This window comes from Octodon degus, unplaced genomic scaffold (assembly GCF_000260255.1).
Source record: "Octodon degus isolate 3935 unplaced genomic scaffold, OctDeg1.0 scaffold00113, whole genome shotgun sequence".
NCBI lineage: Eukaryota > Metazoa > Chordata > Mammalia > Rodentia > Octodontidae > Octodon > Octodon degus.
The window spans coordinates 1,026,608-1,049,648 of NW_004524689.1; the positions used below are offsets into that span (position 1 = coordinate 1,026,608).

The following is a 23,041-nucleotide window of genomic DNA, read 5'->3' on the forward strand; positions in this document are numbered from 1 at the left end:
GAGGCCGCGGGGGCCCGGGCGCACGGGAGCGGGAGCGGCCCGGAGAGCCCGATCGCGCCATGGAGGCGGCGGCGGGCGGCCGCGGCGGCTTTCAGCCTCATCCCGGGCTGCAGAAGACGCTGGAGCAGTTCCACCTGAGCTCCATGAGCTCCCTGGGCGGCCCGGCCGCCTTCTCAGCGCGCTGGGCGCAGGAGGCCTACAAGAAGGAGAGCTCCAAGGATGCGGGCGCGGCCTCGGTGCCCGCGCCGGTGCCTGCGGCCACCGAGCCGCCGCCCGTGCTGCACCTGCCCGCCATGCAGCCGCCGCCGCCTGTGCTGCCCGGGCCCTTCTTTATGCCGTCCGACCGCTCCACCGAACGCTGCGAGACCGTGCTGGAAGGCGAGACCATCTCGTGCTTCGTGGTGGGCGGTGAGAAGCGCCTATGCTTGCCACAGATCCTCAACTCAGTGCTGCGCGACTTCTCACTGCAGCAGATCAACTCGGTGTGCGACGAGCTGCACATTTACTGCTCGCGCTGCACGGCCGACCAGCTGGAGATCCTCAAAGTCATGGGCATCCTGCCCTTCTCCGCGCCCTCGTGCGGGCTCATCACCAAGACAGACGCGGAACGCCTGTGCAACGCGCTGCTTTACGGTGGCGCCTACCCGCCGCCCTGCAAGAAGGAGCTGGCCGCCAGCCTGGCTCTGGGCCTGGAGCTCAGCGAGCGCAGCGTCCGCGTGTACCACGAGTGCTTCGGCAAGTGCAAGGGGCTGCTGGTGCCCGAGCTGTACAGCAGCCCTAGCGCAGCCTGTATCCAGTGCCTCGATTGCCGCCTCATGTACCCGCCGCACAAATTCGTGGTGCACTCGCACAAGGCCTTGGAGAACCGGACCTGCCACTGGGGCTTCGACTCAGCCAACTGGCGGGCCTACATCCTGCTGAGCCAGGACTACACGGGCAAGGAGGAGCAAGCCCGTCTCGGCCGATGCCTGGACGACGTGAAAGAGAAGTTTGACTATGGCAACAAGTACAAGCGGCGGGTGCCCCGGGTGAGTGTCCACGGGCCTCTGGGCCTAGCAGCTGCGCGGGGATGCCTGGGCTCTGGTTACCCACGGTGGGACCAGTGTTTCTGCCTGACCCTGTGTTTTAGGGGTTTGTTTCGTTTTGCTTTGCTGACGACTGCATGGAGGTCCTTATTGGTAGGCCCTGACCCCTGGGAGGCTGCAGTGTCCTGCCTCATGGGCTCAACCCCAGACTGAGCCTGACTAGAGAGTCGGGGGGCCAGGCCTATGAGTGGACAGGCCCTCTTGTGCCTATTGCCTCGAATGCTGGGCCTGCCGGGCCTTGGCACATCAGGAAGAGGCCAGCCCCTAAGCTCCAGAAAGTTAGGTCGGCTGGACCCAGGCTTTGAGCCTCAGGTCCAGGTCTCCAAGCCCTTGTCGAGCCTGGCGTGATCCCCAGCGATAGCCTGCTTTGGTTTGCCAGCTGCCCAGTTTTGTGCCTTGGAGTTTTGGAACGCAGACACAAAAGTATTTGAGCTGTGGTAGCAGAGGTTGGGACTTAAGGAGACTCTGAAGGCCTGTGGGGAGCTATTCCCAGCGTCTCCCTTGTGGGGTGAGGGCCCTTGGGCTTGGTCAGGGGCCCTAGGCCTTGAAGAGTTGCTGATGAGCTGTGATTTGTTTTGGGCTCGCCCATTTCCTCTTCTCCACACAGAAGGGCTGGGTGTGGAGGGTTGTTGCCCAGCCATTGTTGTTTGCCTTGAGACTGTGGGATCTTACCTGGGCATCTTTGGGGTCACCAGGTCCCTAAATGGCTCCCTGAGGTCCTCAAGAACTTTGTTGTGTACGTCCCAAATGTTTATAACTTTTTTTTCAAATATTCAGGCTTATTAAATTGCACACACAGAATGCTGCATTGGCTGAGCTATTCTTGGGAGGCCTAATTAATTCAGCTATTGCATCAAACTTTTTTTCTAAATCTGTGAATAGATGCTGCAGCCCGGTTTTCTCTGGGCGCCCCTCCAGCGGAGTGTCAGAGTTGTGGGGGAGGGGCCTTGGAGAAGGACTGTCGGCTCGGCTGGGGGGGGGGCTGAAGAGAGGGCTGCGAGTGCTTGTGCGCGCGCCTGTGTGTTCTGTGTGTCTGTGCCGGCCAGGCCAGCGGCCATGTGCAGCTGCCCTCAGCCCGGTGAGGTGGGGAGATTGTAGAGGCATCCTGCAAGCTGGTGGCCCTTCGTGTCAGAAGGGAGCTGCCTATGGGGAGGCTGGTGGCACTCGCTGTGCCCGTGGGTCCTTTGGGCAGGCATACCCATGCCCTTGCCACGTGTGCAGGGATGAGGCTGGGCTCCAGCAGCTCCTGGAGCTGGTGGCTGTGGCCTAGTTGCTCATCTCCAGAGCCAGCGTGAGGCTCTTGCCTGAGCAGGGCGTGTCTGTTTTTGTTGACTCTGGGTCGTGTGTGTTGTGAGCTTTCTGTCGGACCTTTCTAGGGCCCCTTTGTCCCAGATGCTTCTGAGCAGGATGGCCAGTTTTTGCCCATCTTTGTAGTAGGCTCTCTGGTTCTGGGTGCAAGCATCCTGGGATTTAAGGGGGCTGGATGGTGCCCTGAGCCCAGTCACAGGGTGAGGTCAGACAGGTTCCGTTGCTCTGGTCCTGTTGGCCAGCATTCTGGTACTGTGCTCTGCAGAGGTTTGAGGCCTCTTTCAGGATATAGAAGTTTCTGAATGATGCGGATGTGGAAGCGTCTCAACCTGAGCAGTAGCCCCGCCCCCGCAGTGGCAGGGGCGGTCCTAATCTCAGCCTGGGGCCTGTGCTTTTGACGCCTTCTGTGTGCTTTCCTGATCAGGGGTTAGAAAGTCGTCTCCCCACATGGGGTGCCCCAGCCTGTGAGGCATGGGTTTGCCTCACCCAGGGCCACTGTACTTGGGGGTGATGGCTGTGCTCACCTGTGCATGCTCACGGGTGCCACATGGAGTGCTGCCAGTCCAGGTGGCGTGGGCCCGGAGGTGCCACCGCCGCTGCCCTCGGCTCCTCCCACTCTCTTGCCACAGAGTCAGTGTTGGGATTTCTTCATTTCCTTCGTAGCTTACTTTAACATTTGGGACCTGAGAAGGAGAGCAGGAGGAACCAGGAGTGTGCTGCAGCTCTGCAGGGGTGAGGTTTTGGCTACAGGGCCTGCGCTGGCCCCCTTCAGGGTTGGGTGTTGTCAGCTGGTCTCCTGCCCGGGCAGGCAGGCAGGTGGGCGGGCGGGCGGTGGTGAGACAGGGAGGCGGGTGCTTTTCCTGGGTCTCCGCTACCCGGGCTACCTTGGCTCTGCTTTACAGCAGCCTGTCTGGGGTTGGGCTGCACTTCTGGGTTCCAGCCTTGAGCCTGACAACGCTGCAGGTGGCTGCCCCATAGGCTGCGGCCTGTTGGCGGTGCCGTGACTGTGAGAGCTGCTGGCCTTTCTTTGGGGGTGTCGCGAGAATAGAGCAAGTGTTTGTTGTCTGGGGGCCACAGGCCCAGCTTCTTGCAGGTGAGGCTTGGAAGGATGCGTGCTGTCCAGGGCTGGGTAGTCGCTTGGTTGAACCCCCATGGCTGCTCTCTGTGGCTCAGTGAGCCCTTGTGGTTGGAACTTGATGGGCTTGGGGGTCACGCTGTCACTCTGCTCCGGGGACTCTGACTGATATGTCCTGGAGGGGTCAGAGGGAAGCTCTTGAGCCTTCCCCACACGTGGCCTTCCTCCTAGTTGCGTCCCACTGCTTTTCTCAGGCTGTCTCAGACATGTTGGGCTTCATTCGCTGTTCTGTCAGTATGGATTGCTGTCCATCTGAGAGGTTACATAGATGGTGCTGCTGTGAGCTGCGGGGTGGCCTGCCCCTGGGGATGCAGCTCTGTCCCACAGGAGGTCCTGTGGGCAGCCAGGGCCGCAGTGCTTCCTTCGGGCCACAGCAGGGTTGGCTGCCTGTGGTGTCAGTGCCCTTCCGACCGAGAGGCTATCGTCCTGGCTGACCACACCTGTCTTGCCCGGGGTCCAGTCCTCAGGTGCGCCCCTTTGGGGTTGCTTCTGTTTCTGTGGGGACTTGACATGAATTTCCTGGGTGCCCTGTGTTGGAATGCTTTAGCTCTGCCCTTGAAGGCTTCACTGACCCAGTGTAGGCAGCTACCTGGCCATGTGGTCAGCCTCGGCAAGCGAGAGTCCTAAGGTGGACTTAGGGACGGCTGCTGCTCTTGCCTGCAGCAGCTGGGTTTGGGTGCCTTCTCAAAGTGGGTTGTGCCTTGCTCTGAAGCCGAGGTGGGAGGGATGGCATGCATGGCATGGTGAGCGTGGACTCTCCTGCCTCCTGCTGCTGTGTGTGCCACCTTGGGGCTGTACTCACCTGGCCGCTCTGGATCTGAGTGCTGTTTTAAGGTGGGGTTCAGCTGTCCCTGGTCTCTTGGCTTTCTTTTTCTTTCGGTTTTATTTATTTATTTGTTTATTTTTTTAAATCGGTGGTGCTGGGAATTGAACTCAGGAGCCTGCCTTGTCAGGCAGGGGATGTGCTGTTGGGCTGTATCTCCTGGCTTGCTTTCCAAGAATCTTGACTGAAGTGTTTCCTACTGGGATTTCTTGGGGTTCTGTGGTGACTTATCAGGCCCCACAGGGAGTCCCTGGAGAATGAGAGGCTATGGGCCCGGTCAGCAGGTCAGGGACTCCAGAACAAAGACCAGTGGGGTCTTCTCAAAGGGGAAACTGTGGCTGAGCATGCGCTTGGGGTTCTGCCCATGCCCTGGCCTATATGTGCCCCAGCAGACGAAGGTGTGCGGGGTGTGGTGTGCACCCCAGCCCTGCTCACTTCTTTGGGTGACCTTGGTCCACCTCTGCAGGGACCAGCGCCCAAGTAGGTTGTCCTCCAGGCACTGTCCGTGAGGCCTTCTGTCTGTCTGTTCTGCCACTCTCTGCAACCTCTGGCAGTGGGGCTGGGGGCAGCAGGGTTGTTGAAGGCCCTCACCTCTGTCCCCTGTTGCCTCCCTGGCATCTGTCAGGCAGTGTGGCTCTTTTGAGAATAAGGTCATTGACTGCGGCGGCCTCTTGTTTCTCAACCTTCCCTGCAGCCGGTCTGTGTAATGTCTGTCTGAGATGTCGCGTAAGGGCAGACAGGATGTTGATCGTGAGGAAGTCTGGGTTAAGTGTGAACCGAGCCCCGCCCCGCGTCAGGCGTGGGGGGTGCCCCAGCCCAGGTCTGAGTTGCGCCGTCGCCGCAGGGCCAGGGAGGAGGCGGCGGTTCCGGCCCGCTCCCTGACTGTCTGGCAGGAGGTGTCCGCGGCTGGCGGCCGGACTCTGTGGCAATAATGCATCTCTTTCTAAGGATTGCGAAAGCTAAGGGAGGATTTCTCCACTGGAAGTTATGCAAGTTTCAACTGAAATGTTTTTTAGGAGTGTCTTTGTTTTGTGTCAAAATACAGAGGCTGGAGAGCTGCAGAAAAACGTTCTACTTCTGGCTGCCTGTCCCCACCTGGGAAGCAGAACGTGGGGCCAGGAGCCACACATTGCCCAGATTGGGGTCACAGAGGTGGGGTGCTTTCTAGGGTGGCCTGACCTGTGTGGATGGGAGTGGGTTTGGTGGATATCTCCTGTATCCCAGATGGCATTCGTGGGGCCCTGAGGTCCTGTGTAACTAACTGCCTTAGCTGCAGCAGCCAGCCAGCTTGCCCTTCTTCTCTCCGACCTCACTCTAGGCAGTTCTGGGCCAGTTGTGGCACCAGCCACCCTGCTGTGTTGATTTACCTAAGCTCACCTCAGAAAGCACCTGTGCAGCCTGGAGGAGGGTGTAGTGAGTAGTTGCTCTTAGTGCTGCATTGTGCGTGTAAGGGGGTTGGGTGAGGCCCCAGCTTCCTGAGGCCATGCACTGGTTCTTTGGTACTTGCTTTTTAAAATGATGGACCCAGATTCGGGTGATAGCCGCCAGTACTGAGCTTTGAACATAGCGCCACAAACTGAGCTACACCCCTCACCCCATTCCCTTTTTATTTTTCATCTTATTTATTTATTTATTTTTGGTGGAACCGGGGTCTTGAACTCAGGCCCTTGTGCTTGCCAGGCAAGCGCTTATTCTACCGAGCCATTTCCCTGGCCCCTTATTTTTCATTTTAAAGCGAGGTCTCACTAAGCTACCCAGCCTGAGCTCAGATTTATGATTCTCCTACCTTGGCTTCTCAGAGTGCTGGGATCGCAGGATTGTGGAAATTCAGGCCAATTTTAGGTGAGGTGGTAGAGTGGCTGGAGCAGACTAGGCGAATTGCCTGTGGCCTGCACGGGGTGTGCCTGGCCTTGGCACGTGCCCTCAGTCTTTGCTTGGAGTGCCTGCTCCCTGACCACCCTGCTGTTGGAGGGCCAAACAGGGAAAGGGAGTGTGGCACCAGCCTCAGAGTCAACCGGTCTCTTCTTCTGGTGTGTGGTGTGTGTATTTTCTCAGAGGTTGCTGTTTTAGTTGCAGAGATTCAGAGAACACTGTAACTCAAGTCAGCGGGGGAGGCTGAGAAGTGACCGCACACCTGCTAGTGGGCCGGCCCGCCCAGCTGTCCTGCTTGGGGATCCTCGTGCGGCTGTCCCTGGGGTCCTGCCTGTGGTTTGCTGCTGGTCTCACGGGGCTGGGTGGGTGGGGGGCTTGGTCACAGCTGGGTCTGTGCTTCCAGGGCTGGAGTATGTACTTGCCAAGGGAGACAGTGGAGGCGCGTGCTTGCAGCCTGACGAGGCTTGTTGCAGCTGGTCTCTGAGCAGGAGAAGGGAAGATCGGCTCTTCTAGGGGTGGAGTCAGGTCTTCTTGGTGCCTTCCGCATCCAGCCTGTGCTCTGGAGAAGGTGGCTCTCTCCGAGCGGACAGGCTGCCCCCAGCCCAGGTCCGCGTCAGGTGCTTGGAAGGCCCTGGAATGTTGTCCTTGGCTGTGGCTGCGAGCGCGGATAGTCTTCCCTCACACTGCTGTGGCTTCCGCTGGAACACCCGCTGGTGGCTTTGAGAGAAACAGCTCGTGTGCTGCTGGAAGTGCAGGGACATGCGCCTGATTGCTGGGGGAGGCCCTCACAGGCAGGCAGATTGCTGTCCCAGTCGGAGGATCAGTCCATGTTGCTGCCCCTTGGGTTTGTAAAACTGGCTTCATGCCAGGCCTGGAGGGGAGGAAGATGTTCTTGGAGACTTGCAAGTGGGCAGGTTCTGGTACAGCCCCTCCTCTCCCTGACCGCCCCGATCTGTGCACTGGCTGGCGGCACCTGGGAGACACCTCGTGTGAGATGCTCACCCTGGGCTGGCTGCTTCAGGTGTGTGTGGGGCACCTGTGGCGCCAGCTGCACCTCACTGTCCTGGGCCCTTGGCCGCTCTGTGCTCAGCTGGGGGTCTGCGCCTCTTGCCCTCCTGATGGCCTCCTCGTGAGCCACTAGTCTGCTTATGAGGAAAGACAGTGCCAGCAGAGTCAGGCGCTCTTGCTGGTTATAGTGATCTCTGCCCACAGGTTAGTCTCTAAGTAGTGGAGGCAGGAGGTGGCTGGCTGTCACCCTCAGACTCCGCAGCATGCGGTGGCCCCGGTGCGGTATGCTGGGAACCACTGGATCCAGCTGTTAAGGAGGTCGGGTGTGTGGACAGTGGCTGGCAGAGTCTGATCACTTGGGAACAATTGTTTGTTATTTTGTTGTGGAATGTGTGTCTTTGTGTGTAGACAGAGTTGTTGGCGCTCTTTTTTAAAGCAGCAGGCTGATCCCCCCCCCCCCCCCCCCCCACCCGGGGGCCCCCCCCCCCCCCCCCCCCCCCCCCCCCCCCCCCCCCCGCCCCCGGAAGTCCCCTGAAAGGTGCTGGCAAGGTGGGCCAGCTGCTGAGCGCATTCTCTGGTCCCTTGTCCTCAAAGCTCAAGAGAGCCAGAGGTGGGCTGTGTGGCCTTCATGCGTTGGCAGGCGTGGAGCCTGGCGTTCTCATGCCTGGGGAGAGCTTGCCACCTGCCTTGTTGTGGGGCCACCGTAGGCTTTGCTGTCAGGCACTGTACCAGGGCCAGCCACATGGTCCTGCCTGGTGTGGCTGCTGTGCAGAAAGGGTGGCCTAATGGGTGTCCAGAGCCCTCCTTTTCTGTTGGCCCCAGGAAGATTATGTGAGGGGCTGGCGCTGTCCTCTGACGACTGCAGGCCTTCCTCCAGAGGCATGTGTTCCTTTGCCTCCCCTCAGGAATATCCTTGCCACCCGATAGGCCTGGCTGCTGACCTGCAGTGTACAGCCCACCTGATGGCCAGCTCCCCAGATGGTCAGGCCATGCTGGGCCTCTCCTCTGGGCAGGCAGGGCCCTTCCTGGCGCTCCATGATACCCAGGTGAGGCCTGTTGTGACAGTCGTGGCGCTGTCTCCTGCCTGGGCGCTTGCGGCAGGGCACTCCTCCTTTGCCCCATCCATCCTTGATGTCCGGCGGGCAGTTTGTCCATGACTCCAGCTTCACGGCTTCTCCCTGGAAATGGAGATGAGGTAGAAGAAGTAAAAATAGCAAAGATGAGGCAAAAAATTTGTACTTTTAAGCAAAGCTGTAGATCCAGGACACGAAGTTACCCAAAATTATGATAGCTTTTTCTCCCCAGGAAACTCCAAAAAAAATTCATAAGTCTCTTAAAGCTATGGTAAGCTGGCCCGTGCTTTCTCGCGGGACTTGAACCTGGGCCTCTGCATGCAGATATCTCTGTCCGCAAGGAGGCGCACAGCTAGGGGCAGACACACACAAGTGGTGTGCGTGCTGACCCCAGCCCACTGCATGGGTCCCCGGTGGGCAGGAGAAATGCACATCCTAGCTCACACCTCTTGACACCCCAAGACCACATCAAAAGCCCTAATCCCAGACCAAAATGCTCTTCTCGAAGGCCTGCACTCTGTGTTAAGAACACTTTAATTCTGCCTGATAAATGTGTTTGTGCCTCTCACTGCCATCTCCTGAAGTTCTGCTGTGACAGGAGTGAGCGAACCTGCAGCTGACCCTGTGGGCGGGTTGAGCTGAGGTCCCTGTCTCTTCTTTGGGGGACCCCGTTAGGCCCCTTCAGTGACAGAGCCCTAGGCCACTGGACCAGGAGCTTGTGCTTGTTCACTGGAGGCGGTTGCAGGTCTGGACTGTGCACGGGAGGAATCTGGCTGAGCTGCGGGAAGTCATGACAGGCATGTGTACATGTCCACATGTGAGAAAGAGGGTTTCTGCAGCCACCAGACAGCGGGAGCCGTGTGAGAGGCCCTCGGCATCTGCGCCATTGCCGAGTTGGGATGTGGGTCTCTGTGGCGCTGGGAGGTCCTGCACCCCTGCCCCATCTCTGGCTGGGTGTTGCTGGGGCATCCTGTGTGCAGGGAAGGTGGGGCCCAGAGTAGGCGACGCCCGAGTTACACGCTGGCCCAGTGTTTCCGAGACTTCCTTCCGCTGCTCCTTCTGGATGCCTTTGGGGACCAGCAGGAGCTAGGGACTGGGGGATGACTGCAGGGCTGCCACCTTGTGCTCTTTGCCCTTAGCTGGGCCTTCGCTGTGTCTCACCTGCTGCCTCCCACTTCCTGGCATTAGGACCGTGTTGCCCAAATGATTAAAAAAATTATACTCCCAAGTTGAATGATATGCAAATGTAGTCAATTAAGCGAGGGGATTTTAATTAGCAGTTTAGGTTCATGTGTGAAGCGCCGTGCCTTAATTACTTGACAGTTTTGTTGTAAATTTGCAAAGTTTTTTTTTGCAGAACTATCAAAACTGTGATTTTTTTTTTAACATCCTTGTATGCAGTAAGTGTCGCCCAGCTTGCCTGACCCTGGTGGATTTTGTCTTAATTTATAAAGCTCTTTAAACTGTGAAGACAGGATAGCCCTATGCAGCTCAAAGAGCTCACCTTGTTTCCCAGGATCAGCTGACGGGGTGGCGGCTAGTAGGGAGCAGGGAGACCCTTACTTTCAGTGCAGGACTGGGCCACCGATGGACATGCGTGTTCTGTCCTAAGCACCTGGGCAGCTGGACAGCAGGACACCTGGAATGTAGTCAGGAGGGTTTTGATAAAGTAGGGACCTGGGGGAGTGGTGATCCACGAGCCCAGGCTGGTGTTCTCATAGCCTATCCTACTTTTGAAGTTTCTTGCCTGGCCACGTAGTACCCTTCAGGGCAAGAGCCTTTGTCCCAATTCTTGAACCAGAGAGCGGTTTGCAGGACGTGGGTCAGTATGGCCTGCTTGTGTCCAGGCTTTGTGCGGTGGCACCAGCCGCTGGCTCTGAGCTCTGTTTGGATGTTCCGTGTGGTTAGTGTGGTTGGGGCCTTTCCCTTTTTGTTGGGTTTGGGATGTGCTTGAGCTTGCTCAGAGCTGCTGCTGGAGTCCTCTTTGTTATGGGGGCCTGTATGGTTTGTAGTGCCCTCCCCCCAGTTATAGTTCCTGCTCAGTGGGGGACATGTTCCAAGGAATGTGTCATTAGGCTGTTTTAGCGGGAACCTCATGTCATGTGTGTGGTACACAGACGCAAGTACCCAGGTGGGTAGCAGCTGCGCACCTGGGCCATGCGGCCACTGTCACCTTGGGTAAGCGCATGTGTCTCCAGGTGCTTCAGAAGAAGTTTACAAAAGGTCCGGGCAGAGGACCGCTGTCGCAGTGCAGTCTGTGGCCGAGATGCCGTGGCGTGCCGTGTGACCGTACCAGCTGGGACTTGGTGTGCTGGTGTAGGTAGGTTTGTATGTTTAAATGTTTTTACTTGAATTGTGATCTGTGCCTTTGTCAGTCTGACAGTGATTACATCAAGGAGTGGCGCTTTCTCCTCTAGATTGTCCAGCCTTCTTCGAGGCAGGTCTCTGGGGCTTCAGGAGTGTGCTGGGGCCCAGCAGGGCAGCGCACAACACAGACTGCCATGCCTTGGCTCTGCTGTGGTCTGGGCTGCCCCAGCTGTCCGTGCTTGCGGAGACCTTGGCCAAGGAGGCCCTGGAGGAGGTGGTGACATGGCCATGGGCACATTGAGTGGCTGGGGCTGCGGGATAAGGGCAGGCAGTGGAGACAGCACCTGCTGACAGCCTGGTGGAGCCCCGGGAGCAGCTGTGAGGACTGTGCAGGAGAGTTTGTGGCTGGCTTGGTGTGTCTGGGATGCTGTTTCCAAAAGCAGGTGGCGGTATTGCAGGGCTGGGGAGGGTGCTCCTGGGCCTTCCTGGGGGCTCCGTGCTGTGAGTGGCTGCAGGGTGATGTGGGGGGCTGGGCCCTTGGGCAGTGCTTCTTAGGACCACGAAGGCCCACAGGGAAAACCAGCTGGTTTTGAGATATGAGGCCCCCTTTAGTCTGAAAGCTGAGGCTGAAAGAAGCAAAGTGCTTTCTTCTGTGTGGTGGAATGAGAGGCCATCCCAAGTCCAGGAGGGGGAGTTCACAGGCACATGTGTCCCTGGGGTCTGGCCCCACGTGATCCCTACTGTGCTTGTGCAAGGAGTGGGTCACGGAGAGATACACCAGCCTGCTTTTTGTGTGTCAAGTGAAGGTAGGCATGGAGCACAGCTGTGTGGCTGACGGTGTTTGAAACCCAGAGTGGGGGTGTCCGCACAGGTCTCTGCTTGCGGTCCTGGGCTCCTCATGCTGCCCCAGGAAGGGTAGCCATGTCTCTCAGGTTCTGTCTGGAAATGGGGTCCGGGCAGGTGGAGTTCTAGCTAGTGGCCACTTCAGCTTTCCCTGACCTGTGCTAGCGGTGCCCACGGGCGATGTCGGGGTGAGGGCCCGTAGAAGCTTTGTGGTTGCCCTACACCTGGTCTGTGCTGCTTTTGGCTTCCGCTCTGAGGGACTTGGAGGTAGTGAGGTAGGGAACTGGGAACTGGTGAGACCTGAAAGGCAGGGTCCTCCCTTCCCCAGCGCTTAGAACGAAAGGACACTTTCCTTCACTGTCATCGTGAACTTGTCTGTGGATGTGAGAAGTGGTCTTATGCAGGGAATTTTTGTCTAGTTCTGAAGTCTGGAGACAAGTGGAGTCACTCCACGAACTGATTTCAGCAGCTGTCAGTGTGGCCTGTCAATTTAGCTGAAGCTCATTTCTCCCTCTTTTTTTTTTTTTTTTTTGAGTATGCTGTAATTTACAAGAGCAAATTCCAGGCTTCACCATTATTTCATATTCACAGGTTTCATTATTTTTACTGACAAAGAAGGAAATGTAAAGAATTACAGCTGTGACGTTAAAGTTTCTAACAGAGTTGCAGAGAATTCCTTCCCGGTAGTGAGTGTGGAGGCCCTACTGCCTCTAAACCCTTCCCCTTTGCTACTGCTTTTCAGGACCTGTCTTCACCCTGTGTGTCTGTCTGTGTGTTGTGTGCACCTGCGCCACCCTAGGCAGCCACTGGCGTGGGGCAGAGGCAGCGTTTGTCAGTGTCGGAGGCTGCGAGGGTGAGGAGGGTGTGGCACAGGGCCTCAGCCTGTGTAGATTTGGAGCTGTCCCCTTGCTTGGAAAGGGTCAGCCTCCCTGTATGCGCGGGGACCCCAGTGTGCCTGGCGGAGACAGGCTGATCTGGTCCGGCCGTTCAGCTCAGCTGTGGGCTCGTGGGTGGGAGCAGTAGGGACCGCTTCTGGGTGCCCGAGAGCACTTCCCTTGCACATGCAGAGTGGTCACTGTGTGCTTTCCAAACGCACCAGCGAGGCCGGTGGCCGGGGAGTCGCAGCCTCACAGTGGTCTGTGCCGCACGCAGAGGGTACTTTAAAATTGGGTTCATTCATGTGCACATCACCTTACTGTGGGCTTTGTTCTCTTTTCACCAAACAGGTATTTGTGTTTGCTGTTAAAATTCCTGTAGGAAAAGCTTTATTTTTATTTTTATTTTTTTAATTTATGTATTTGGTACAGGGCCTGGTACGCAGCTTGGACTTACAGTGACCCTCATGTTTCAGCCTCCCCGCTGCTGAGTTCACAGGTGTGCGCCACCACGCCTGGCTTTGGTGGCTGGCTGTGCAGGCCCAGGGCAGGGCTGGCGCCACATGCAGTGCCAGGGATTGAACTGGGTCCACGTGCTTGCCATGCAGTTGCTTAGACTTCTGAGCTGTCTCCCCAGCCCCAGGAAGAGCATTCTGCCATTCTTGTTTAGGGCATAAGCTGAAGCATATAGTACCAATATTGAAAGAATACAGAAGGGCATAATAGATCTTCCGCACGGGCACGGGTAAGGTTAGCTCCTGGGCTAGCTCCAGGGCGCAAGGCTGTTCTCTCTTGCCTGGGCCACGCAACTGAATGCTGGCACAGGTGTAGGTGCTCCTGGGTGCTGGCTACGCAGGTCCTGAGGGCTCTGGAATTTAGGGAACTAAATCTAGGCCTGGGCTGTATTTTGTGGTTGGTTGTGTGGTGCTTCTAGGCTTATCAGAATACAGAGTCTCCGATGCTTCAGAGTGGTGACACCATCACTCTGGTGCCCACACACCAGCAGGAAGCAACGTGGAGGCCAGGATGTTGTGGCACAGAGTGCCTGGCATGCAGGAGGGCCTGGGCCTGAGCACCAGAGAGAGGTGTGCGTGTGGCTGCTGTCCCTCTGGTGTGTCCTGGTGCAGGTGCACATGTGCTGCGGGTACTCTGGGCAGGCAGGGGTGAGCGGCTCTGCGAGCTGTTCTGGAAGTCCTTGTTCACCTGTCCTTACAGCCCTACGCAGTGCAAGGGGTGTGGGAGCCTTTGGGAATTCTGATTGGGGGAGGGGATGCACCATGGCCTTCCCGTGTGCACAGCAGTGGGTTTGTGTTTCCCTGGCCTTGATGCACGAGCGATTGATTGGGCTTAGATCTTTATTGTTTGTTTATTTTTTAGGTGAGGTTTATTTTTTGTTTTTGGTGCTGAGGATTGAACCTAGGGCTCCCAGCTTGCTAGGCAAGCATTCTACCTGTGAGCTAAATTCCAGCTCCCAGTTAGTTAGTTAATTTGTTTATTTTTTGGAACTAGGGGTTGAACTCAGGCCCTTGTACTTGCCGGGCAAGCACTTATTTTACTAAGCTATTTCCCTGCCCCCCTGTTTATTTTTTTATTTATTTTTATTTTTTTTTATTTTAGGGAAGGGTCTACAGGGTGCTCAGGGTCTTACTACTAGATCTGACTCGTAGTGATAGCCCTGTTTACAGACTCCCAAGAGCTGGGATTATAGGTGCGCACTACCATGCCCTGTCTCAGTGCTTCCCGGGGGCAGGGCTGGCAGGGCAGGACTGGGGATCGAACCCCCGGCCCCCTGCACCTGTGAGCAGGCGCTTGAATCAGCTGAGCTATTTGGCTGGTCCTTCCTGTTCATTTTATTTATTTAATTTTTTTTTTTTTGCGGAACCGGGGATTGAACTCAGGCCCTTGCGCTTGCCAGGGAAGCGCTTATTCCACTGAGCCATCTCCCAGCCCCTCCTGTTCATTTTTAAACAGGGTTTTGCTGTGTGTAGTTCAGGCTGGCCTCAAACTCAAAGGCATCCTCCTTCCTCTGCAGTCTGGGATTCCAGGTGTGTGCCCCCACACCCAGCCACGCGAGCTTTTGGGCTGACAGTATAGCTTAGCGGTAGAAAGCTTGTTAATGTGCCTGGAGCCTTGGATTTGACCCACAAGACTATAAAATCAGCATCAACAACGTACTTTGCGCATTTTTCTGATAATTTCCTCAGTGGATTCTGAGCCCCCAAAAGGAAAGTCTTTTCTGAGGATTGGTTTTCCATGGTATTGGGCCAGCGAGGTAGCTCAGTGGGCTAAGCGCCAGCTTAGGTGAGCTCAGGGACCACGACTGGATCCCCAGCACCGCATGCCACGCCAGCCCTGCCCCCAGGCACGCTGAGCCTGCCAGAGTCTGGACATAGAGGTGCACACTGTAATCCCCGCACTGGGGGGGGCTGCAAGCGGGAGGATGGCCACAGGTCCAGGCTGCGCACTGAGACCTGGTCACGGCCAAATACGTAAAAAAAGACTTTTCTGTAAGTGGGGTACCAGTTCACACCTGTGCAGTGTTGACACATCCACAGAGCCTTTGAGAGCTGTCCATTTCCTGCTTTCCTGTAGCCTTTGAGAAAAGGCATTGAGAAGGTCTTTGTTGATTTAGAAGGTGAAAAATCTCCTCTTCTTCCCTCCCCCCTCCCTCCCTCCCTCCCTCCCTCCCTCCCTCCGCAGTACTCAATCTTCTATTGGAGCCCCACCTCCCTGGGGGACGAGGTCCCTCTTTGTCCAGCCTCCTGGAGCTCTCTCCTGGGTTTGGTGTGGGGTGCTGTGCTCTGTGCTGGGAAAGCTGAAGGCGTGGGGCGCGGTCTGCTGCCCTTGCTCCGAACAGGGCAGTGGCGAGCACATGTGTTTATGTGGGGATGCACATGGGGTGGTATGCACCACACCAGGGTACAGGGCTCTTCCTCCTGGGGCTGGTGGTCATCCCAGGGGTGGGCAGGCCATGGCCAATGCCTGGCTCTCTGAGGGACCTTCTGTGCCTGCTGGTCCTGCCCTCTGACTCCTCTCCCCAGACAGTGGTCCTTTGCTGCAGGGCATGGTGGAGCACCTGCTTCACGCTGCCTGTGTGCCCCCTGCCTGGTCCTCTGCTTCCTGGGGCCCATTTCCTCCCCTAGGAGCCCACAGGGAGGGTGGCGGGGCCTTAGGGGCACAGAGCTGGCCGAGATGAGTGCGTGAGGAGCAGCGATGGCTGGGCGCTGGGAGCCGGAGGCCTCGTCGTCTTTATCCTGGCGCCATGTGTGAGAATGTGGGTGAGCTCCGCATGGTTGAAACTGCCTTTCTTGTCGATGGGCGCCTCCTGGTACATCTCGTCCACGTCCTCGTCTGTGACTCGGTCGCCCGTGGTGGTGAGCAGCTTCCGTAGTGGTCCTCGTGGATGAAGCCTGAGGCTTCCTCGTGGAAGCAGGGGAAGGCGCTGCAGGTTATGGGTCGGGTCCGTGCCTTTCGGCTTCTCCCCAGACGTGGTGAGGAGCGTGGTGAAGGTGGTGGCCCCCGTGGCTCACCATGCCCTCCAGGTACTCGGCTGTGGGCTTCTTCCCCAGGGAGGCCAGCATGTCATGGGGGTCCTCCTTGTCAGTGAAGCCATCTCGCTTCTGGTCAGACGAGGTGAGGACATTGGGTGTAGCCCTCTGCGGCTGCTTCTTGGTGCTCTTGGCCTCGCCTTACTTGCTGGACATCTTGGCCTCGGGCGGGTGGGGCTGCCCTGGCGTGGAGAAGGTGGAGAAGGTGCTAGCAGTGCGTGCAGAGCCTGGAGCTGCTGGCTGTTCATTTGTGTATCGTTTTATTTTGCATGTCTTTGTTTGAAAAGTTTTGTTATTGTTGATCTGCCCTGTGAGTAAGCATTGAGCTCGGGCCCTTGCGCTTGCCAGGCAAGGGCTTATTCCACTGAGCCATCTCCCTGGCCCTGCCTAGACTCAGTTTTTTAAAACTTCAAGATAAAATAAACCAAACACAAGCAGGGCATGATGGGACCCACACCATAATCCCAGCGCGTCAGCGGCTGAGGCGGGAGGGTGGGAAATTTGAGCCCAAGCCGGGCAGCTCAGGTACTTGGCAAGGCACAGCCGTAGGGTCATCCTCATCCTTGTCCTCGTCGTCATCACCATCACCACAACAAGAATAATATAATTTAAGGGCTGGCCGAATAGCTCAGCGGACTAAAGCACCTGCTTAGGTAGAGCACAGCGGCCAGGGTTCGATTGAGACCGGGTGTGGTGGCATATGCCTCTAATCCCAGCGCTTGGGAGGTTGAAAACAGGAGAATCATTGTGAATTAAATTTACGAATCGAGATCCTGTAGACCGTGTACTAAATACATAAAAATAAGTAAATAATAAAATAATACTTAAAAGGGCTCAGTTGTGGCTCAGTGAAAAGAATCTGGGTTTAATCCCCAGTATTGCAAATTTTAAAGAAAGGTTAAGTAAATTTTGTGGTAGGTGTTCGTATGCATGTACACAAGCACACAGCTGCATATGCGTGTGCACACGTAAAGGAATGAGCCCAAGGAGCACTGAGCTGTGTCTCCATCTCTTTAAAAATTTTGGGTCAGGGGTTTGCTGAGAGTACTAAGCTGTCCTTGAACTTGTGACTCTCCTGCCTCGGCTTTCCTGGTAGCGAGGCTGCAGGTGCACGCAGCTGTCTTGCCCACCCGAAGTGTGCAGTTTGGTGGTAGTGGGCACCCTCCTGTCCTTGTAGCCTGTCCCTCTGCCTGCACTGATGTGCTGGCCCTCGTGAGCCTTTGGCTCCCAGACCTGTGCTCTCCCGTCTCCAAGAGCGAGTGCTTTGGGGACCCCAGGGTGTGTGGGCTTCGCCTCTGACTGGCTCTGCTCATTGAGCACAGTGTCCGAGGTTTATCTGGGCTGTGGTGGAGTCGGAACGTCCCCTTTCAGGTGGGATAAGCTCTGTCGCATGCTGTCCGGGGCTCCTCACCCGCCGCCGCCTGTTGATGCTTGCGTGGCTGTCTCCAGAAGGTCGAGCAGTGCCGTCCGTGCGCACGGCTGTGTGCCGCGGCCCTGTCTTCAGGGCTTTTGGGCCCTGGCTCAGAAGGGGATGCTGGGTCACGTGCTCATTCTATTTTTGGTTTTCTGAGGAACCGCTGTGCTGTTTCTACCATGGCTGTGTCGCTTTATTCCCTACTAGTGACGCTCAAGGGCTCCAGTTCCTCTGCATCTTTGCCAACACTTCTGTTCTGTGTTTTTGACAGAGCTGTCCTCATCTCCTGGTGTTTTGGTTTGCAGCTCACTGGTGTGGAATGTTGATTTGTGTCCTTGGGGGAAGTAGCCGTTGTGTTTGTTCTCTTACGGTTCTACCTTTCCATTCTTCCTTTCCTGTTGCTGTAGGTGCCTCCTTCCATGTGCCACATCCAGTTACCCTCTGCGGCTGGTGGCTGCTCTTGGGGACACAGCGCACTTGAGTTCCTGTGCTTGAGGAGACCCTGGTGTCTCTGTGGCGGGGACTGGCAGGGGCTCGCGGATGGAGGTGGGCCTGTGCGCGGTGATGCTCAGGGGCTCCTGCTGTGTGCCCAGCTCTTGGCCTTGGTGATAGGCCTGCTGCAAGGCCCCAGACACACTTCAGTCCTTGTCCAGGGTCATCTGAAAGAGCTGGGGGTCCTGCAAGGTGTCTGCTGCCGCCTGGGGACGAGGAATCATAGAACGAGGGCTTCAGCTCTGAGGGGTGGCTGGAGGCCCTGGCCTGCACCTTCCTCTGTACTCTAAGTTGTGCATCCTCTGGATTCTGGAGAAAGTTGTTTAAAAGTACTAGCTCACTAAAGGTTACATCCTTACCAGAAAGGCTGTGTTCCTTCCTCTGTAGTCTCCATCACACGTGCTGCTTGGCTGCCTCAGGAAATGTCTTCTTGGGTTGGGGTACTTCTGTCAGGCAGGAGGACAGTCCTTGCCTTGGCTGCTAGGGGTGGGGACCGCCACTGGCTCGACCTTTCCCCCCATTCGCATCCAGTCTGGCTCAGGGACCTAAGTGGCCCAGCCCCTCTCTGCTGATTGCCTGCCCCTCACTCACAGGGGCTGCCCTCTCCGAGTGCGCTGTTTTCCGCCCTGATTTGACAGTGATGCTTCCAGGGAGGCCGCTGGTGACAGGTGGCCCTGTTGGGGCTCCAGCAGCTAAAAGTGTCCCAGGCCATGGGGCTTACAGGCCTGCAGCTGGGGGTGGGGAGGACAGGAGACCTGGGGGAGGCTCCGTCTTGTTAAGGCCTTGAGGATCTGGGGGCTGCCTCTGGAGCCAGGACTGTGGCTGTGGCCCGGGTGGGCAGTGCCCACGTCGCCTGGTCCCTGTCCCCAGGGTTGCACTGACCCAGCTGATGACTCATCCGGCGGCCATTTCCGCTGTTTGGTTTCCAGATGCCTGGCTTGGCCTCCCACAGCAGGAACAGGCCTGGCCGAGTAGGCTCCTGGCTGAGGTGCCTCTCTGCTCTTTTGTCAGGCTTTATTTTAGCTGCTGAATATTAATGAGGGGGGCTGGGGCCGGAGGGCGGCCTCAGGGATAGCTCTTGAAAGGAGGGTCCTTGCTTTTTGTTTTGCAAATACTGCTGGGGTCCCTTGCCAGCGGTGGGGGTGGCCTGTGGGGGTGGGGTGGCATGACTGGTCCAATTCAAAAGGCAGGCCTTGTGCTGGGGCCGGAGCCAGCAGCCTTTGACCTGAGGCGAGGGTGGCTCTTTGTGTCTGAGTTGAAAGAGACCGACAGCCGTGGGCCCAGGCCGTCTTCAGCCACCTGCCACCGAAGCCCAGGTGACTGGAAGCCACACTCATGCCAGCGTGGACAGTCCGCGTGGAGCCTCCTGACTCCCACCTTCCAGTGAAGAGGTGGGCAGTGCAGGCCTTGCTGCCCTGGGCTTCCTTCGTGTGGTGCTCAGGAGGGAGGCGCGAGGAGAGCTGTGAAGGGTGCTGCACAGCCCGCCCGTGAGGCTTGGGGCCTGTGGGGAGCGTCTGACTGCTGTAGGTTTAGGTCTGCGCTGGTGATGCTTGTGTGTGTGTGTGTGTGTGTGTGTGTGTGTGTGTGTGTGTGTGGAACCGGGGACTGAACTCAGGTCCTTGTGCTTGCCAGGCAAGTGCTTCTTCTACTGAGCCATCTCCCCAGCCCTGCTGGTGTACCTGGGTGCCATCCAGTGCTGCCCCCACCCCGTCATAGCCCACCTCCTGTCGCTAGTGTGGTGATGGGTTAGGGGCAGCAGTATCAGCCCCTGGCTTGCCTCACAACGGATAACCTCAAGCAGCGAGCAGTTCCTGCTGAGAAAAGCATTTTCAGAGAAGTGAATAAGGCACTGTATGGAGAAGCAGCTTGGAGATGTGGATCCTGTGCTGCTGTCGTGGGGCTGAGAGGGGAGGGCAGGTGAGCTGGGGTCACGACTGGGGTTCTCGGAAGGTCCCCACTTGCTGGTCCATGCCCAGAGTGCACTGGACGTGTCAACTCCTGGCTGGAATCTGGGACCTGGTTTGATGGCTCCTCAGTGAAGAAAGCAGCATTTTTTTTTGGACCTATGCAGGAGGGTGCTTTGTAGGGTGCTTCTGTCCACCTGTCTCAAAGAGGCTACTGACCACGGCTTAGTCACTAGGCACTCACGGGCCTGGGTGGCTCTCATGGTGCTCTGCCCAGCCATTGCAGAGCCCAGCGTCCCCTCTCATGGCCACTCGCCTCTTTTGTTTTAAGAATCCTTGAACGCTTTGGTGGAGTTTGGAGACCATGGGTGAAGTTCTGGGCTCCCTCTTTCCACGCAGTCTTGGACATAACTTTCTGGTGTCAGTGGCGTCTTTATCCCATGCCCTTCCTGTGAGTTTCCTGTAGACTGAGCGTCTGTGTAGCCACAGCATGGTGACAGGGCAAGTGGCGTCTCTGATGGGCCTGGTTCTGCACGTGGACTTGTTGCATGGCTTAACCTCTCCCCGGAACCTGGAAGGCCGGGCAGTGGGTCAGGCAGTGGGTGTGGGTGACTTGGGGAGGCTCTGTGGGCAGAGCCTGGCAGTCCCAGTGTACCCTGCCTGGGAACCTTTTCCCTTGGGGTTAATGAGTAACCTGTGGGGAGACTTTCGACCCTGCCAGCCTCCTGTCTCTGTGAACTTTTTCCCAGTGGGTGCAGGGCCCCTTGGGAGCCTGCCTGACTCAGTTACCCCGCCATTGAGGTGCTGTGCGGGCCATGAGTGTGCTTCCACCTCCTGGTCCTGGGTATTGTAGTCGGTTCCTGTCATCAGTCAGATCCCAGAGACCTGGCTGCCACCTCATGCCTTGACACTTGCTGCTTCTGACCTGGCCCCCGAGCTCACACCTGGTGCGGGTGCATCGTCCCCCCAGGAGCCCCTTACTGCCGACAAGGGTCTGCCTCTCCAGGGACCCAGCCTCGGTGGCTAATGCTGTCAGCCAAGGAGCTGCCGCTGTGTTACTGGCAGAGCTCCGTGGAGCTCACACATCCACAAGCTATGTCCGTCCAAAATGGCGTTTTCTAGGAAATGATGGGCCAGGATTTTTCAGCACGTGAATTGGATCCTGGCCTCCTCCCACTCTGGCGCGGTCACTGTTCCACAGCGCCCTCCCCCAGTCTGTCTCCCCTCTTGGCCTGAGCAGTACGTCCATGCGGCGGCTCATCCGGCTGCCCCTGGAGGCCATCCCCTCTGCTGTGCTGTTGGCACTCATGGTCCTGGCGGTGGCTGTGCCCAGACCTGCTGTGGCCGCGGCACTCGTAGTTCCGTCTGTGCTGTGCTTGCCCGTGGGGCCTGCTTCAGGATCTTCAGACAGATCCTGTGGCCCGAGGAAAGGCGACTAGGGGTGGCGAGGCCCCTTTAGGTGTTGAGGATTTAACCAGTTGTTCCATTTTCCTCCAGTTTAAAAACAAACTTCATCCCACTCTCAAGTTCTAAAAGTTGTATAAAGGTAAAGAAAGGGCCATTTTGTTCTTAGCTCCTCTAGGAGAGGTAAGGTTTTGGGTGGCAGCTTCTGCCTTCAGACAAGGGCTTGTGCCTGTCTTGGCCTGGTGGAGGGGTGGCCAGAGCAGCTGAGCTCCGTGGACCGTTGGTCCCACTGTGTTCGTGTGCTCCGCCTGTTGGGCGTGTCTCTGCGTGCCAGCCAGCTCGCTCTGGCCCCTAGGGACCAGCACAGTGTCCCTGTGTGCTGGCTGTGGGCTGACCCTGGCCCTGTCATTCGTGCTCAGCTGTCCTGGAGTGCTCCTCAGGTTGGTAGTCCTGAGTGCGACAGGGAGGTGAGGGCTGTTGGACAGGAGAGACGCTTCTGGTGTGTGGGGAGGAAAGTCTGGGGACACAGTGTCTTTGACTTGAGTCCCACATGGCTGGGACTGCCAGCTGCAGTGCCAGCTGCTGTAGTAACATGGATGTGGGGTGGAGGAGTGGAGGGTCCTGGGCTTCAGGAGTCCTTAAGTCATCCTTGTAAAAGGGCTGTGCTGGAGCAATCTGCATTTTAGGTCTGATGTATTTTATGCTTAAACTCAGAGAGAAGCCAGACAGGACCTTCTGTGGGGAGGGCATGTGTGAGCACAGGCCTGCCCTCTGAGGGTGTGGGGGTACACTGTGTGCTTCACCCTCCCTGCACATCCTCCACATCGCAGAAGCCTGCCCGGTGCCTGCTTATGTTCCTCAGGATGTGTTTCCAGGGTGTGTGTGTGTGAATGTGAATGTGAGTGTGAGTGAAGGAGCAACACACCCACTGTGCCCGCGGGAGCTGGCAGAGCCCTGGAAGGGCGAGGAGATGAGAACTGGATGATGCTTGTGGGTAGGCGCTGTGGGTCCCTGTCTGGCAAAGATAAATCATGTGCCAGGACCCAGTGCTGCTGGGCGGATGTTGGCCATGAGAGGCTTGTGTGGTGTGTGTGCGGCACGGACAGGGTGCCACCAAGAGCTGCCTTTGGAGGCCGTGGTGGTGGGTGAGGGGCATCCACGGGCTGCGCCGAGCTTGGCTCCCGTGGTCCCTACACATCTTGCGTTTGGGAGCTTCCTGCCTGAGGAGTGGGTTTTGTGTCCTTGGCTCACCTTGCAGGCCCATGCCTCCAGCAGCAGGTTCGGCACGTTCCTGTGTGGGCTTACTGTGCAGCTGTGACGTAGGCTTAGGTGGAGGGGCTGCGTGAGGACAGAGCAGAGGGGGCCGCAGTGCCTTCTGAGAAGTGCTCGGGTGATGTGCGAGCCTTCACAGGTGCTTCGAGTTCCACTGGACAGTGTAGGCTGCAGGTGGTTACCGTGTGACTCTGGGGCAGTACTGTCCCACAGTGTGGTTGTACACTCGTGCGTGCGTGTGTGTGTGTGTGTGTGTGTGTGTGTGTGTGTGTGTGTCATAGGTTGGGAGCTGCTTGCTCATTTCCAGATGATTTCAAAGTCTTGAAGTTCAGCAGTGCAGGGTGCGCTCACACAGCCTGGCTGCGTACACCTGCCTCGAGCGTGGCCCTGTCCTGCGTCCCTGGTGGTCACACTAGTGAACAGGCAGAGGGCTCCGCTCTGCCCTTCTGTGCTACAGGAGGCTTGAGAGTGCCCGGCCCGATTTGGCCTCAACGTTGTTTGTCCTTTTTATTTAGGAACTGCCAAACCATTGAAGGCTCAGGTAGGCTAGTTCAGTCTGGCCTTGGCCTTGTCGTAGTCCTCTTGCCTCAGCCTTCCAAGTGTTGGAACTACAGGCGGGTGCCACCAGGCCTGGTAACCAGTTGGTCTTTTCTGTGACTTGATATTCAGCTTGGACAT

At 57.3% G+C, this 23,041-nt stretch overlaps 1 protein-coding gene and 1 pseudogene across 1 annotated transcript in view; one reads left to right on the forward strand and one right to left on the reverse strand.

The window, feature by feature from the left end:
- The first annotated feature begins 9 nt into the window (after positions 1-9).
- Positions 10-23,041, forward strand: part of Ski (SKI proto-oncogene) — a 59,205-nt gene continuing 36,173 nt past the window's right edge. The window contains exon 1 of the mRNA XM_004639694.2: positions 10-1,028. Coding sequence (XP_004639751.1) covers positions 60-1,028 — 969 coding nt within the window. The 5' untranslated portion in view covers positions 10-59. The remainder of the gene's footprint in view (positions 1,029-23,041) is intronic.
- Positions 15,499-16,033, reverse strand: LOC105743282 (annotated as a pseudogene).